This window comes from Anguilla anguilla, chromosome 1 (genome assembly GCF_013347855.1).
Source record: "Anguilla anguilla isolate fAngAng1 chromosome 1, fAngAng1.pri, whole genome shotgun sequence".
Classification (NCBI taxonomy): domain Eukaryota; kingdom Metazoa; phylum Chordata; class Actinopteri; order Anguilliformes; family Anguillidae; genus Anguilla; species Anguilla anguilla.
Window position 1 is genome coordinate 70019529 of NC_049201.1, and position 17980 is coordinate 70037508.

The 17980-nt window shown below is 42.7% G+C and overlaps 1 protein-coding gene across 1 annotated transcript in view; it reads right to left on the reverse strand.

Moving 5' to 3' along the window:
• itga10 (integrin, alpha 10) overlaps nt 1–12856 on the reverse strand; it is a 32770-nt gene extending 19914 nt beyond the window's left edge. Inside the window, exons 1-6 of the mRNA XM_035429793.1 lie at nt 11474–12856; nt 7884–7995; nt 6542–6651; nt 3755–3843; nt 1440–1554; nt 1123–1250 (exon numbers count right to left, since the gene is read on the reverse strand). Coding sequence (XP_035285684.1) covers nt 1123–1250; nt 1440–1554; nt 3755–3843; nt 6542–6651; nt 7884–7995; nt 11474–11525 — 606 coding nt within the window. The 5' untranslated portion in view covers nt 11526–12856. The remainder of the gene's footprint in view (nt 1–1122; nt 1251–1439; nt 1555–3754; nt 3844–6541; nt 6652–7883; nt 7996–11473) is intronic.
• Nucleotides 12857–17980: the final 5124 nt, after the last annotated feature.

A 17980-nucleotide genomic window follows, 5' to 3' on the forward strand; every position in this document is an offset into this window, starting at 1 on the left:
ACACAAATGCATAGTGATATATGCTGATATATGCATAATTACACAAATTTATTTAGCACACAGTCATCTTGAAAACTACACTGGGCTTTGCGCATCTAAACACCAAAATAAACAACAACACATCAATACACATTACTAAGAAGCACAGAACCGAAGCAAAATGCAACTCCATAGCAACATACATCGCTTACAATCACACAGCAACAGGCCAACGCACAATGACACACTAATGTGCCCAACCACGTATTGGCATGCCCAACCACACACTGATTTTCATAATTACATAATGTAACATAACCCATAATAACATATTGATTCAAATAAATATACACTGACACAGAGACTAAGGACCGACACAACTCTGTCTAAATACACTCTCTTCCACAGTACATATTATGCACTGCTGCCATGAACATAATTGCACATTTAAGTTCAGTGTGTATGACTGGATAGCAGCCTGGCCTCTCTGTGGTTTCGAGCTGAGCAGCGGGGTTAACTAATAGCCCCGTGCCCTCCTCTCCCGCTCAAATGGATCATTTTGGGAGTTTCAGAATCTGTCCAAAAACCAGAGGAATTTCCGCCTCGCTTTGCCTTGCCTCCCCTCCTCCTCCACCCCCCTCCTTACTCCCCTCGTCCCCCCTTTCTTACCACACTAAGAATGCGCTAGCTTAAGTCACGTCCACGTTTATTAATACTGGTATTCATTTTAACCTTACATCCGTACTTCCACTCTTCCTCAGCCCACTTCTGGCTGTGACTATGTTGTTTGTCCAGTCAGAAGTGAACTTCAAACGCACAGACATGAGTCATGACTGCAATGATGAACTCATTTTGGGGTTCAGTGAATTCTGTGAATAGCATAAATGTGAACACACAGATGGTATAGTACACATGCACACACACACACACACACACACAGGCACACACTCTCTCTCTCTCTCACACACACACACACGCACGCACAAACGCAGACACACACAAACATGCACACACACACACTCACACACACAGACACGCACTCTCTGACACACACTCACACGCAGAGACACACACTCTCTGACACACACACATACACACATACACCCGAACACACACACACACACATACACAAAATGTTCTTGCCTGCATTTGTTCAGGGCTGATGTGGAACTTGCTGAGAATGTTGCTGAGGAAGTTCTGCACTTCATACCAGGGGTAGATGCTGTTGGAGCCGTCCAGCACAATCACTATGTCCATGAAGGTGGTGCATCCTGACACACACAGACACACACACACACACACATAGTCACACAAACACACGCACACACACACACACACAGTCACACAGACACACAGTCACACACACACAAGGGCAGATACACAGAACCAGATTTAATTCAACAATGCCATGACGGGGCTTTGTGTCATGGTGACTGGTGCAGGAGCTAGAGCTGCCCTACTTTGTGCAGTAGGCGCAATGGTCTCCCGGAGCTCCATGTCGTCACTGACGGAAGCGCAGATGCCCGTGCTGAACACCGAGGTGCCACACTCCTGTGACCACAAGGGGGCGCACGCCTGCGGGAGAGAGAGAGAGAGAGAACAGGGTCTACTGCCACCGCAACCTGGCTACTCTTCAGCTCTGAATACCAATAAAAGTCAGTGATGTGAAATGAACCCAGAAGGTAGGAGAGAGGGGGAAAGAAAGGGTCGGGGTAACAGAGCGGGGAGGTTGTGGAAAGAGACGTAACGGGGGGTGGGAGGACAGAGGGCTGACAATTGTTGACAAATGTTGGCAGCTGCCATAAATGCTTTTGCAGAGTTGGAACAACTGATGCCAGAAAAGCCATTTAAATAGAACAGCACTGAAATCAAGGGGAAGAAAAAAAAACCATAAAAAACATTTACATCTTCAAAGCGCAGTATTTATTTGACTTCTTAACCAAAGCGAAGAACAGAAGGCGGGGGGGGGGGGGAGAGAGAGAGAAAAAGAGAATTAAGCGTACCAGCAGATGAAAGAAAAACAAAAATTCATACGCCCGGAGACAAAGGGGAGAGGGGGATGGGGGGACAGACAGAGAGACTAAAACGGCGCTGGTTTTACGCGGCCTGTCATTAGAAAGGGCTGGAACGCCGCTGCGACACGCAGACGCAGACGGAGAGGAGCGCAGCGAGGGCCGGAGGAGAGGAGAGGAGGGAGAGAGGGCCGGAGGAGAGGAGGGAGCGAGGGCCGGAGGAGAGGAGGGGAGGGAGAGAGGGCCGGAGGAGAGGAGGGAGAGAGGGCCGGAGGAGAGGAGGGAGAGAGGTGCCTGGCTTTTGCGAGGCCTGTCATTACAATGGGCTGCATTCCGATCCGCTTATAGCTCTGACCACAAGGGCGGCAGCGCGCGCGCACACACACGCAGACACGCGCGCGGAGGGACACACCCAGAAACCGCGCGGGCCCGTCCCCCTGCCCCGCCGCCCCCGCCCCCGCCGCCGCGGCTGAACTGCCCGTGACACCGCGCCCCCGGGCGAGCGCCGGCCCTCTGGCGTGGTCGCCCGCCAAACCAATTCAGGAACGGGCGCGCTTTCCCAAAAACTGGGACGATGTGGCGGGGAGGGCTCTCCGCCTCTCTGGGGGGGGGCAGAGAGTGACGTGGAGGGGCGAGTCCACTCCCTTGGCCCCTGACAGAGCGGGACACTCGGACAGATGGGACAGGCGCGACACCCTTCCTTCTGTGATGAAGGTCGGACGGAATTTTAACTGCACGATAAAAGCGATCGCCGTTTCCTACGACGGCTGAGACACAGCCCACAGACGACGCCGTCTATAGATGTGGACGGGCGTGGGCTCTGAGTCATCGCCCGTTCACCCGCTCCCTCACATGCCCTCTCCTCCCTCTATCGTGACATCTTTTCTTTTTTTGGCGTGTACCTGCTCTGACTTCCTGCCCACATCCTCTCCCTGATCTTTATTCTACACGTCACTCCCCGCTCCCCTTCCCCGCACCCGTTTCGCCCGCCCCTCCCCTCCACCGCACAAACCCCAGGCCTGCAGTAAACAGGATGAGGTCCCCGGAGGGCGTCTACGTGGAGGAAGGTGACCGTAGCGCGGGGGTTTCTGCACCACACGGCCACGGGCCCGCAAAAAAACAAAAGTGAATCACTCAAACGGCGGTAAGACCGCAGTCAACGCTGCCGATCCGATCCATTCCCCATTACCCAGTTAAGATTTGAGATTTAAGATTTCAGCCTAACATAAAGAAACTCATCACCATTATTCACCGCCGATATCATGACTGCTAATGTGCAGTTAATATTGACGCATATTTCTTGATGTCGATGATACTATGCTAGAGCAAAGCATGTGTTGTAGCAACCGCCAATAAAACAGCAACTAGGATCAGTAAAGGTGTGCTGTATGAAATTGAAGGGCACTGTGGTGGACCTGCAGTGGAGGTGTGGTAGATGCAACAGTATGACTCTGTAGGACTGCAGTGAAAGGACACTATATGAGTCAATAATTTTACATTACAATATATCTTATCCACAGTGGCTTATATAGCTACTATTCTTTTACATATAACCCCTTTATACTGCTGGAAATGTGCTGCAAATAATCAGTATTTTTTAGCACCATACTCAAGCCTTCAACAGCATTCCCAGCTGGGAAGCAAACCCACGCCCCCTGAGCTGCAAGCCCAGCTTTGTGGACCAGCCCGGCCGGTGTGCGGCACTGTGGAGCTGCACCGGAGGCACAGCGCCTGGTGCAGCTCTGTTCCCGCCTCAGCCTCACCAGGAAGCCATCCGGGGAGTCCGGGCTCAGGGTCATCCCCAGGTGGGAGTTCTTCAGATTCCGAGACACGTTCTGGAAGGCCGTCTCCCCTACACGGAAAAAAAAGAAAGGAAAACCAGGTAAAGACAGAACGTCGTGACATCACCATGACATCACATCCGTAACACCCCGGCATGACATCACATCCCTGACACCCCGGCCTCCTCAGTGGCACATACTGCTGAGGTACTTCTTCAGCTCTAACTTAGATGGAAGCAGCGCAGACTGACCAGTACAAGGGAGGAAGGGGTGTTGTGCTTAGCTTCATAAGCCAGGCTTTACCTCTCTGCAGGGCAGCATACTGCTAAACCCGCCCACCTCACGGAAACATGACCAGCATTTTTTAACCAATCAGTTCGACTCAGTGACCGCGGGTTCAACAGGTGTCACCTGACTTGATCAGTACTATTTTTAACCCTTCTGCCATTCAATGATCACTGACAGAAAGAGCCTCATTTCATCGTGTGAAGTGTACTTGCCAATTATTACTTATTAGCATAAATACTCATTAGACACTCATGAGGGGGTGGTGGATATATGGTATATGGGTGAGTCCACGAATGCGGTGAAGTTATTCAAGTTGACTAGAATAGAAACATGACCTACTCATTCATAAAAAATACATTTTTGAGAAGTTTGTGAACTTTTGTGTGGCTTCTCAAGAAGGCAAGAAATATTTTCAAGTTACATAAAAGCCACATTTAATTAAATTATGGTGAATGTATTGTTCTGTCATATCTGTTTGTATTGCATTAACTGTATTGTATTGGGTGTTTTTTCATGCCTATGTTTGAAAGTTAGTGGACCAAATGGAAATTAGCCTGCTGGCTTTCTTGTTTTTCTGTACTCAACAATTTTTAAAGGCTTACTATCTGCAATGCAGTCTTATGAAATCTTGCTTTTAAATGGTCTAATAAATTCATTCATTCTAAATCTAGATCTACCCTTTTATTAGTCCTTTGTTCTTTGAACAGGATTGATTTAACAGTGGAGAGCAGATTCAAACGGTCTGGTGTAATGATCCTCTATCAGTTTCACTATTATTACTGTAATACACAGCACATGCCTAACCTTAGGTTCCCCACCGCTAACCAGACCAGAAAAATATTCGCAGGAAACGACTGCTGCGTCAGTTTATCAAAGACATTGTTCACGTTCAAAAATAACAGAGTTTCACATTTCATTTTTATTTCGGTCATAAAACCTGAGAGCATCAAAGTAATATCGTACAGAACAGCTTGGCACATTATGTGTCTGCTGTGGGCGCTCTTGCTGTACTGAAGACCGCTCCTCATAGCCACATCATGACATCACGCTCTCGGTAACGCTCTCCAGTACTGTCACGTTCCCAGCGCCCCTGGGGCGCGCTATCAAAACTCAAAACCAAGCTGAAGCACGAAAGGCGCAAGCACCAGAAGTCAAACAGGCCCAGAGCCAAAGCGCTGAATTACAGTGTGGGGAGAACTGTTTTCAAACCCCTTCCGTTGCTGTAACGTCATCCATCGATTCGCGAAAGTGCACATTAGCGTAGCTCTCCTCCGTGATGCGTGCAGTCATTCGCCTCCTCTTTTCACTCAGTCGCCCATTAGATGTGAGGGAACACCGCGCAGGGCGCCTGCATCACTCAAACAGTTTACAGTAGCCGCCATACAGCGCCTGACTGAGCACATCGCTCAGAACACCAAATGAGTGTGACTCGGATACTATTGATTGTAGATGTCAAGAAACACAAGGCCATTTGAACTGAATACAACACGAAATGGATTATATGTGAAACAGTAAAAAATGGGAATGTTACTGTGCCTTCACAATGGCTAGCATCACTTTAGTGGACTATGGAGCACAAAGAAGCATATCTCAACAGTGTTAGAACAGTGTTAATAACAATTGTGTTATTATCTGAATACTGCTATCGCCATTATGTCATTTAGGGGGAAAGTTTGTTATTTAAGTTAGCTGATTTCAACATTAAATGTAGTCAATTTTGCAACATACAGAATTAATATCATTGGCTATTGAAAAACTGAAGTCTTTCACTGAAGTACTTTTTATTACTTCAATGAATAAATTTCTACTTCAGTTATTAAAATACTGGGATCTTTTCATTTAATTAAAGGTACTTGTTTTGATGCAAGCGTGTGTTTATTTTAATCTTTCAATAAAACTGGACATAATTGTTTTGCACATATAACTTGACTTATTATATATAGTTCATGGTTTTGAATTGTGTTTTAACAGCTTTAAATAACGTGTTTAAAAAAGATGCGTAAGCAATAGAAAAGTCCCATCTATTTCCACCGCAACTGAAATTCATGAAACTCAATGTGATTCGAGATAGGGCTGTCAATCATAACTGGCTGGATATGACTGGTTTATAAATACGTAACCACTCCCCTCACACCAAAGAGTTTCCATAATTGCCAACAGAATGAAACAGATGCAATGATAATATTTTAACATGCCCACAGACATGGGGGTTTCTGCAGACATGCGATTTTTTTCAGCTGTTGAAACTACTGAACACCGAATTTGCTGTACAGGGAAAGCGTTTAGCTTTGTTCAGCACTATGACTGGAGATGATTTCCCTGCAATGACACACAGACTATTTTTGCCAGCCAAACATTAGAAGCACTGCTACAAAAGACATTCATAACAACCACCTCTGTCTGGAAGTTGTTCATCATAGCTGAAAACACATTTCTTCCTCTTCAAGAGAAAGCTTTTTGGCTTTAAGGCCTCTCCCTCACCCAGATTGACTTTAGTGCAGTTGGAGCTCCTTTCCTCAGCCACGGTGCACTTGTAGATGTCTCCCTTCCTGCTATTGGCTGGCCCGTCCCAGGGAGCTCCAACCAGCATCCTGCATTGTAAACGCACAGCGAATCAGGGGTAGGGACATATACTCCATGTCAGAGTAAAAATTACAGTGCAAGTGCTACCTTGTGATCTTACCACTTTGACACTTCTACAGTAAGAAGCATAGATTTCATCTTAATTACTGATGTATGTGAGTGTGTGCTTGTGGTGTTGCACCAATTTACACTTGCAAAATTATTCCATGGAAATAATCAACAAAGCTAGCATACCGTGTCAGCATCCCCCCGCCCCCCTTATATATTTGTCTCCCCAATTCATAAAGTCTCAATCTCATTTTCTAATCTCAATTCACTACTGCGCCACCCACACCAGCACACCAGGACACAGTGGAGTCACAGTGAAGAATTTGCAGTCCAACCCTACAAGCACTGCTCAGAGGCGTAAACTGCTTCTCACTGGCAGCCTATGAGTGCCTGTCATGTCCCTGGGAGGACTTAATTTAGAGGAAACCCAAGAGACTCTGCCTTATTTAAGGAATAATTTCCCTCCAAACCAAAAAAACATTATTTTTTACAATCTAAAGACAATAAAACAATGCACATGTAATGCCTTACATTGTAAGATAAAAACAATGTATCTGGGGAAAACGCCTAGCCCAGGTTGATATGAAAAATACATTGGCATCACTGCAAGCAGTGACAGTCCTACCATCTAAGCAATTTCAAAATCAATCATACTCAACACGTGGGTGCTTGTCTGCCTCAATCAGGTTAGTTGGTGTGTCAATACATGGTTCTGTTAAACTTTATCTTCAAAAGACAGAGTGCCCTCCCATTTCCATATTTCCCTTACTCTTCATCTCATGGTTCATGATTGAGAAATGCTGGTGAAAGGTTTTATGGGAATTGTATTTCATTGTACTTAAAGGTTGTGAAAATGAAACAACCTATATTTGGTATGTATTAATAACACTATATATAATTACTGGCATGTGTATTTCATGAAATGGGTGAGGCAAATTGTATCAGTTAAAATCAGCCGTTCTCTTTTCATTGAGATTCTCTCTTTTACAACTGGATGATAGTAAATGATATCAACATTATTGAAACCAAACATTTAATGTTCATTTTAATGGTTGTACTGCCAGCATTAGGACAGGACAAGCATTAATATTTCACAACCCAATTTCATTAACCACTTCAAAGCCATATTGCATTATGCAAAAATAGCCTCTGGCGGTACAGTGAAGCCACGCTTTCAAATCTGGTAACTCACAATTTCTCGCCTTCAATCTCATGCTGCAGCACCGAGAAGCCAAATAACGCATCTTCTGGTCCAGTAAAGATCCGGGGCCTTTTCACATCGACATTGAAACACTGACACAACCCTGAAAGGCAGAGAGGGGAAACGAAGGAAAGAGAATCGTGTGTTTGCACACAGTGTGATAACTACTCCACTTCACTGCTTAACACAGGACATAACCCTGCGCGCAATACACACAGATACACACAGAGATGCACTCACATCTCATGTTGTCATTGCCAGCATGTTTAAAGTCAACATTTTGAAATACACTGTAAATTCGCATCTGCAGTCAGTTGAAAGGACAAAGGGAAAGGTAAGAGGAGAGGTAAAGGGGAGCCAGGAAAGGTAAGAGCAAAATAAGCGAGAGGGAAAAGAGGAGAGCGGGAAGGGCGTGGGCTATAAAAACTCTAAATACAGTGGCCTCCCTGTCTGGACATACAAACCTGCCCTTTATACAGAGAGAGAGAGAGAGGAAAGAGAGGGGGGAGAGAGAGAGAGAGAGAGAGAGAGAGAGAGAGAGAGAGAGAGAGAGAGAGAGAGAGAGAGAGAGAGAGAGAGAGAGAGAGAGAGAGAGAGAGAGAGAGAGAGAGAGAGAGAGAGAGAGAGAGAGAGAGAGAGAGGAAAGTGAGGAGAGAGATAGAGAGAGAAAGAGGGGGTTTTGGAGGAAGGATACCTCATTCACAGGATAGTAAGAACTAATTTACATTTCAGTACTCATGATATAAACATAAATTATCTCATTAGTGCCATAATAATTCAGAGAATTACATTTATTGTCAAAGACTATTTTAAGGGAGCAGATCGCCGGGAACAGGGTTGGTTACCACTGCTCCAGCAGGTGGTTCTGTTCTCCACCTCCACTGTACCGACAACGTCTGAGTGGGTCACGGTTGGGCCTCATTTGCCTTCGTTTTCCCAGTGAGAGTTCATTACCAAGGTCCTTCAAACCCTCTTTAGACCCAAGGTGGGTGTGGCAGGGCTCAGTTTGTGAGGGGGAATAAGGGCAATCGGAGGACCACGCCTACTGGTTAAGTTGGGCGTGCACACCTGGATAACGTTACAAATCAGTCCAGAGTTTAAAAGTGTGCGTTCCTTTCCCAGTAGGGGTCTGAGGCCGGGGACAGCAGATCCTTCAGAGAGAGCGAGCGAGACTGAATTGTTGGTTGGCTGAAAAGCTGTTGGTGCTTAATTTATTTTGCCTTTGTTTTAATTTTTCTGTACACCCAAGGGTGTGTCACCGTGTATGACAGTGGGTAATTCCAGTCCTGGCAGGCTTGTGTGTCTGGAGGTTTTTGTTTCCAACAATTACCCTGGCTAAATTAGCTGTAAAACACCAACACAGTTTCTCTTGTACATTAGATAATAGTAAAATGTCTCACGTTAGGACGCAACAGCTGTCTTCAGCTGTTCTCCATGCACTTATCAAGAACAGCAGCTAAAATGTCAGATGGCATAAATGTTAGGGCTAATTAAGCAATTTAAGGCCAAAAACCAGCGTGAAAACCAGAAATAGATAAGACTTATTATCCACCTCTGCTTTAAACAGTCACTGCACAAGGTCAACCCCTGGAGTCAGAACTGTAACATTTCATGAAAGAATGAAGAACACTTTTCATTTGCAACTGTTAATCCATTCAGTGCAGTGCTGAGTTCTTCAGCAGAGCTGGAATGAGAGAGGGAGAATCCAAATGTGTAGGATGTTCACCTGGATGTGATCTCTCTCTCCCTCTCTCATTACCTCCCATGACCCTCTATTGGCATTTTCACGTGTTTTCTCTCATTTTTTAGAGCTTGCTTGGCCCCTTTGAGCTTGTTTTTCCCTTTGTTCTACAGCTTGTCCCACATCCCTCTCGTTTAATGCTCACTGGATTTAGCTGCACCTAAAACACTCAGTGCTGCCGGTGGCTGCCATGACAACTGTTAACATTCAAACAGCCCAGTGACAGTCAGGACAAAACTTCATTTAATAATTCAATTTTTATTTTAAATCTATTATATACCATCCATTTACTCTCATGCATTCTCAGTACTTTCCCACACTCTGAATATACATGGATTATGGATGTCTCAGTCTAATTCTGTTCAATTGTGGCCAAACTTTTTCAGCCAGCACATTTCTTACAACAGGCATCCAAAATAAACAGCACAGCACAGTAATGATCTGACATGGACATCTTGTGTTATAACAAGTCCCCTCTCTCCCACAGCCTAGTGCGATGCAGTGTCCAGTTAATGTGTCTGTCCAATTTCTTTTTTGCTGTTTTTTAATGAAATTACAAGACTTTCCGCCTTCTTTCCCTTCATCGTGTCCTGGATGTTTATTAGTCTCTCTCTCTCTCTCTCTCTCTCTCTCTCTCTCCCTGGGGGGGCGGGGGTGGATGGAGAGAGGCAAAGAGATGGACAGAGAGAGAAAGAGAGATAGACAGAGAGACAGGGAGAAATCCCCAGCCTCCCCATACACACACCTGTGTTATACATTTCAGTAAAGCATAACACAGAGTCTAAAGCCAGAAGGCTGGTCACAACATTGAGAGGTCTGTGAAAGCTATCACCCCCCAAGAACACACTGACACCAACACCCTTCTGTATGGGCCAGAAAATACAAACAGACACACGTACACAACACGCCGGTAGCTACATACATATCCCCTAAGTCTGTTAGTGTATAAATATGCTAAACCTTACGTAAATGGCTATCCCACAGAGACTTGGTGAGTAAAAACAACTTGTGGTGACTGCACTTTGGCCCATGGTTGCTAAGTCCTGCAATGTCTTGAATTTCTGTTACGGAAGCCATATTTCCAAACCCCCAAGTAGCTTTTCTGTGCAGTTGCATTACTATGTAGCAGGCTTGATTCTGTCATGCGTCATATAACATGGAGGTCCAAAAGACTCCTAGTAATAATGAAAGTAGGCCTACAGCACAATGTCTCTTTTTTGTTGAAACAAAAAGCTCTTTCTCCCTTTTTCTCACCCCTCAAAGTCCAGTTCTGGTCGAAATAACATCACTAAACTGAGGGCAAACAGACCAAAACGGCATTTTGAGTCTGCACCACTGAAAGCCAACTGCCGCTCTGAAGGAAATACCAAAATAAACCGTGCGCAAAGGTGAACTGTGAAATGAAAACATAAGATTAAAATACACGCTGATTTTTATAAACGATAAGGTAAACCAGGAGACTTAGCCCAGACTAGACATGTAGGAAAGACATCCTAAGAAAATGAATGCTGAAATGAAAATAACATGAAATACCACTGCAAGGAAATTTAGGAAACAGCTGTACATGGTAGGAGCTATTCCAAGTATAACCAGAGGGTACGACCTAACATACCTGAGTTATACTGCTATCGATGATGGTTTTCAGAAGATTAATGCTATGCACAGGGATATGTTCTGTTGGTATGTCTGTTTACTGCAATAAATGTAGGTTTATTAACTGTACTATGATGTCAGCAAGTGATCAATTCTAAAATAATTACCTGCCTAATAATTAAAGCATGCATACGTAAAAACAACACTGGTTAAAATCTTTGACTAGTAGACTCGCAAAAATCCTTACCTTTTAGAAGTACCATCGACTTCAGGAGAAACAGGAATCCGCGAAACTCCATGTATACAAGGTGGTTTTCTCTCTCTTGCTGATTCGCTCTTTTTTCACTTTAATTCCCAGGGGTTCCGTTTAAATGCAGTACATTCGGCATAACACGCGCCCGCTCACGCGCGCTTTTTACTTGTCTAATTCCTTTGGGCTCCGTTTAAATGCAGTTCCAGTGGCATAACTTTCCCTCGCGTACTCCAGATATACAATTACTGGCATCACATTCTCATAAAAGGCATTGCATTAATAAATTAATGTAGGCTACAAACTACGCGATTGTAACAAATAAAAGCTACCAAGTGTTATCCCTACTTTCACCAGTAAATTTTCTGAGTTACTTGAAGAGGTTTAAAATGAATCTAAACAGTAGCTGGTAATAGATACAAAAGGAGAAATCAAGTTTAACTTAACTTCGCGTAGGTCCTTCGATTTTAATAATTCCCCTGGTAATATCTTGTTCACGCATTTACTGCGATCTATTTAGTTAAAATCAATTGATCGCATTTTAAAAATGCTTATCAGCCGTTGACAAGTTCAATTAGCACAACAATACAAAAATAGGCATATTAATAATAATACACTTTTACCTGGTTTCATACAAAACTACACTAGTTGTATCCGAACTTTTCTATTTCATTTCAGGTGTGCATTCCACTTGCATTCTAGCGCAAAACCTACACCTGCATCTCCAAACTGAAGCCTGATTCGCTTACAGCGGTGCGAGCGCACGAGCTCTGTACAAGAATCCCGTTACACGATTGCTGCTCGAAACATCTAAGCCGGAGGCTGTTGCATACAGGTTAAATTTTTTTGCCTATTTCAGTCAAAACTAAACAGTTAAAGTGGCGAAGGTAACCTAGCTGCGTAAGCGTGCCCGTACTGTTTCATAATGTTTGCTCACCTTTCTTTGTGTGTCTATGCTCCGATATTACCATGGCACGAAATATTTGTATATGTTGACCTAATAATTTCTGAAAATAAATGTGGAATATTAATGCTAATTAAAAAGATCCGGACTCAGCTTCAGATTTAAATGCGCTCCTCTTTTCGTTTATCCATTCTCTCTTTAGATTTTAGTTCTCTGGCGTTTTCTCCTTGGACTGCAAAAGTTCACTCCAAAATACACATAGGCGAAATGAAAGAGTGCTTTTATTCTACAGCGCTCCCTCGATGTTCACTCGCTCTCCTTCTCCTCTCACTGCGCGCCTGGTTCGCATTTAAAAAACCCCAAACCACATTCGCTCTCTCTGTGTCTCTGTTTTCTGTTTTTTATACTCATTTCTTTTCCATCTTTATTTTTTCTCCACACACACTCCTCCTCTTCCCTCCACCTCGCATGGGTGGAGACCACCGCTGTTCTTAGCTGAGAAATTGAGACAGAACATAGAACATAGTTTCAAAAATTGGCATAATGAAATTTTACAGAAAAGTTCAAAGGTACCGATCAATTCAATAGAATTATATATATACTAAATATTAAAAGTAAGCCACTTTGATTCTTTATTCAGTGTTTTTCAGAGTTTATATAGATTTGGATATTTATAGATAACGCTTTCCGTTTTGATTAGATATGCTATTATTTTCCATTTATTATGTCTTGGGTATGCTGAAACACAAACAACATTTTGAGAACGTTATTGAATATGCATTATTGCAAGTGATGAAGTGGTTTATTTTCTAGATTTTAAAAAATATATTTCAGTTTTATAGGATTTTTTTGATTGGCCCAGACAATTTTGTGAGGAAAGATATTTTCAGAAGTTTCAGACATCCTGCCAGTTTTACAAATGCAAGTATAGGGCATTGAGGGACCGGGGCAGGATCTGTGGGGGGGGGGGGGGGCTTAGTCAATCATAAAAATGCTCTGTTCAAAATAATAAATAAAATAATTTAACTAGATACAAAAACAAACCAAAAAACATAAAAGGAACAAGGAAAAGCTTCCAAAAAAGTGCTTGCTGCTTAATTGCTGAAAACTGTCCTGCAGTTCAGTGTAGTAGCTTTCAGTGATTGACAGTGATGTAGTCCATTCCCTTTAATGAACAGCCATTCCACTGTGCCACCATCTTGCATACACTCAGCCATGCTTTAGAGGCTTTGAACATGTGGAGAAATACCTAGAAATACACACTGTTGTTATTATTTATCTGTAATAAGACAGAAATGCTGTTACTTTACTAGATTTATAGAGAGTCCTGCTCATTTGGGTTGCTTCTTCCAGCCCATTTTCAACTGTTCAAGAACATTCTGCAGAAGGTAGGCATGGATGTGTAAAAAAAACTGTAGTCCTGGTAAAAGATCCTGGGCTTTTTCAGGGCCAAAAACTGGAATGTTCTTGGCTGGCCAAATCAATCACCCAAACTAAATCCAACAGAACATGCATTTAACTTGCTGAAGGCTAAAAGCCCCTGAAACAAACAGGAACTGAAGATGGCTGAAGTACTTACCTGCCAGAGCGTCTCCAGGGAAGATATCCAGCATCTGTCTATGGTTCACAGAATTCAGGTAGTCATGGGATGCAATGCATTTTGAACCAAGTACTAAATATGACTTTATTTAAGATGTTATTCTTTTGTTGAACTACAAATCTCCCTTAACATGGTGTGGGGGGTGGGGTGGGGTGGGGGGGTCTACGTATAAAAAGACTGTAATTCCTACACAGGTCACCCAATACGGATGTACTGCAAATATCCTCAAATCAGAGCTAACAGTGTGCACTGTAACCATATGTTCATCGTTTCCTTTTCAAATCCATATGTGCTGGAGTACAGAGCCAAAACAACTGAGACTGTCTTACTGCCAAAATACTTACGGACCACCCTGTATATGTTACACACTGTAGCATATAAAGGATGACAAAAGCCCGTAAAGTGCATGGCACACACTGTCCCCAAAATCTGTGACTGCTCCCCCAAGCAAAGCAGTCTAGAACCAGAGTTGTCAGGACCGGTGGTCTAAAGCAAGGCAATACACCTTCAGATGTTGCACGTGTGTGCATTACCCGACTCTCCAAAACAAAAACAAAAAAACCCCCCAAAAAAACAAAACATGTAATGTCTTTTCTTATTCTTTTATATACATTAAATAAACTTAATCTGCACATAAAAGCTGCATGGGCCAACTGAAAACATGCTGAAATTGAACAAATAACAGAGAAAATGAACTATCCCTCTGCAGCACCGTGGCCAATGGCCTAAAGATTATTTTATCCCAAGACCTCACAAAGATGAACGAGCACAGCAATGAATGGTCATGGAGTGCAACCTTTGTGGGGGGGGGGGGGGGGGGGGGGGGGGAATCTAAATGCACAGGCCTGCCAAAAAAAAAAAACAGTCAGAAAAACTACCCTAGATCAAACGGAGAGTAAGAGCTAAGAAAAAGTATCGGAACGAATGAGACAAAAATGATTATGGTGTTGATCGGTGTGAAAAGTGGTAAGAAAACACACTGATGACACCTGCCAACACCATTGGTTTAGCATTCTCAATCACAGCCACTGAAATGGTAAATGGTAATACTGCATGCACTGGGTACACCACCAAGGCTACTCATTTTTTATTTGTTCAATTTAGTTTTTTGTAACGCTTTTTAGAGATACAGTGTCACGTAACAGACACAGTACGAACAGTTTAAAGAGCAGCAGTGCTGTGTTTCAGTGCAGATTCCAATTTCTCCCCTGCCTGCCTGAAGTAGATGATGACATGGATCTTGACAGGTTAATAGAGTGTTTTCGTTTTGCACTGTGAACTAGATAAGTGGTTATAACATTATTATAAATAATTATAGGATAACAATACATAATTATAATGGTGTTTATGACATAATTTGTATTTGTTTTGTGAAGTAATGTTGTGGCTTATATTTAAAACTTGCATTACAAGACAAGCCACTCAACAGCCACCAAGAACTCATTTTTGATGAGACAGAAGTGGCACAGATTCTGTGCACCAGAAGAAATTCCCATCATTACTATACTTCCTCAGAGGCAATATGTTTACTACTACTGCTGCTGCTACTGCTGTGTTACTACTACTACAATTATTATTATTATTATAATTATTATTATTATTATTATTATTGCACAAGTGCCTTTCTGTGTGGACGTGGCATGTTCTTGTTTTTGCCTGGATTGGCAACCTCTCCAAGGAGTATTCCTGCCTCCTCTCGCCCAATTGAGAAATCTTGGGAAAAAAAACGAATCGATTAGTATGTAAAATAGACTTCCTCCACTGTTTATGTTATTTTAATATAAGACATCGGAACGGACGCGGCCTGTTTTGCCCTTTTCCTGCCGGTAATTCATGATTTATATTTATTTGCCCAGAACCCTTCATTATCTAGCCATCCAAAGTCATAACATTATAAACGCATTTCAGTGTGGTAAGGCTTACCTTGTCATTTTGTCACTTTATTCCCACTGGAAAATCCTCAAAGTGTATGACCCTGTTTACATGGGAAATCCTGGATCGCACTACAAATGGATAATCACATTAGTATAAATCTCTACATAATTCAAGTCATGTTTCATTTAGACTACACACAGCCTCTTCAAAGCAGCAAGCTTGTGTTTTGTAGTGATTGACAATGTATGAATAATGTATGAACTATTCATGTTCAAAAGATGCTGCAATAATCTTTGGTGCAAATTAGGGATAATCGCTAGGGTTGTATTTTATAGATATATTTATCATCCACAGTTAAACAATCACACATATATATATTTTTTTTTAAATGCTAAAAATGTAGTCCAATTATAAATTCCGATAGAGCATAAATCATTTGTCATCTGTTATGTCCCATTTCACATATGTTTTTCCATCTATCCTCCTGAGACTGGGAAGAAAACAAAGTTTAAGTGTTTCAATTTTTTTGACATAATACAAGTATCTTGGATTACAAAAACATGTTTCAGAGAGAATATTTTCCTAAATATTATTTATCTTATTTTTACTGAATGTCCCGTATAGTTTAGGTTTGAGCATAGTAGAATATGTGGTTCTTGAGATTAAGGCCAAAGACGCATGTCTCCTACAGGGGACAGAAATGAATCGGCAAGTTAGAGGATAAAGCGCTTCTGGTTGTCTTTCGATCCTTCCACATACAGGCGCTTCATGACGGTGATGTCGCTTCTTTAGTCTTTCATCGCCCCCTGGTGGTGGAATGAACTCTCCACATGTCATGACAGCCGAAACACTGTGTTTCCTCCACCGGAGTCAGAGACTGAAAACCCACATGTTCAAATTGTATCTTGGCTCAGCAAATTCTGCCTCTTTCCTGTCCTTAACTGAACATTCACCCAGAGTTAAATACCTCTGGCCTGGAGATTCTTTTCCATATTAAGCACCATACCTTGGTCCGTTCTGCAACTTAAAACTCTGTCCCTTCAAACACACTCTCCTGCCTGCTATGACACTTATGTCATGTTTTGGCGTGCACACTCGCACTTTTCTCGTGTAAATGAAATGTTTATATTTGTTTTTAACGCTTTTATTTCAGAATTTCAAGTTGAGTTTTTTGACCACAGGGTGTCGCTATTACCTTGTGTATCTCCATTCATAGGACTCAAATTATGTTCTCCACATAACCACAGTGTGACGCTGTTACTTTGTGTGCCGTTGTATTTGGCTGTGGGTATTTTTTGTCTTTCTTTTTCATCAAATATTTGAACTGGTTGAGGAAAAAAAGAACAATTTTCTGAATCACGTGCGCATGATTTTTCTGTTTTAAGTACTTTTCATTGATTAAAACAGTAGCGATGATATCCACAGTGCACCATTTTTAATTTTTACAGTTAACAAACAATTATTAAAATTCATGTGTAAGTATGATACTGCAGGACACCTTAATTAAGAGAGATAAATCACTGAACGTGAGGTTATTTGAAGTCAGAATGCTGATCTGCCTTTCTCCCTTCTTGCTTTTATACTTTATATTTCTGATTTCGCCCCTGCCCCCAGCACCAAACATTTTCCTGCTTTTTCCTCATGTTCTCTCATATCTCTCCCACGGTGTGGCCTGTTGCCCCGGCAGTCATATGGGGTCACATGGGTGACAGGAGGGCAGTCATGTGATAGTATAATCAGATGACAGATTTGGAAAATCTCCGAGCAGACATAAACTCACTCTAGTGAGTAGACATATAATGCTCAAAACACACAGACTGATGCATGTGGGGAAAAAAGCACTGTAAAAATGCTTATTTCACATATGCACTTTGCACTCTTAAACTCACACAGACAGGGAGGGAGTGTGCATAACCATGAGCATAACCATGAACCTCTACCACATTCACATACGCAAATACACACACGCACGCACAAACAAACAAACAAATGTACCATATGCCAGCTGCCCACACAGGCATACGCGCACACACACACACACAAAGATGAGCATACACCTACCCATGTGCAATATACACACTCACATACCCATGTACACCCACACACAGGGACACATATATTCATA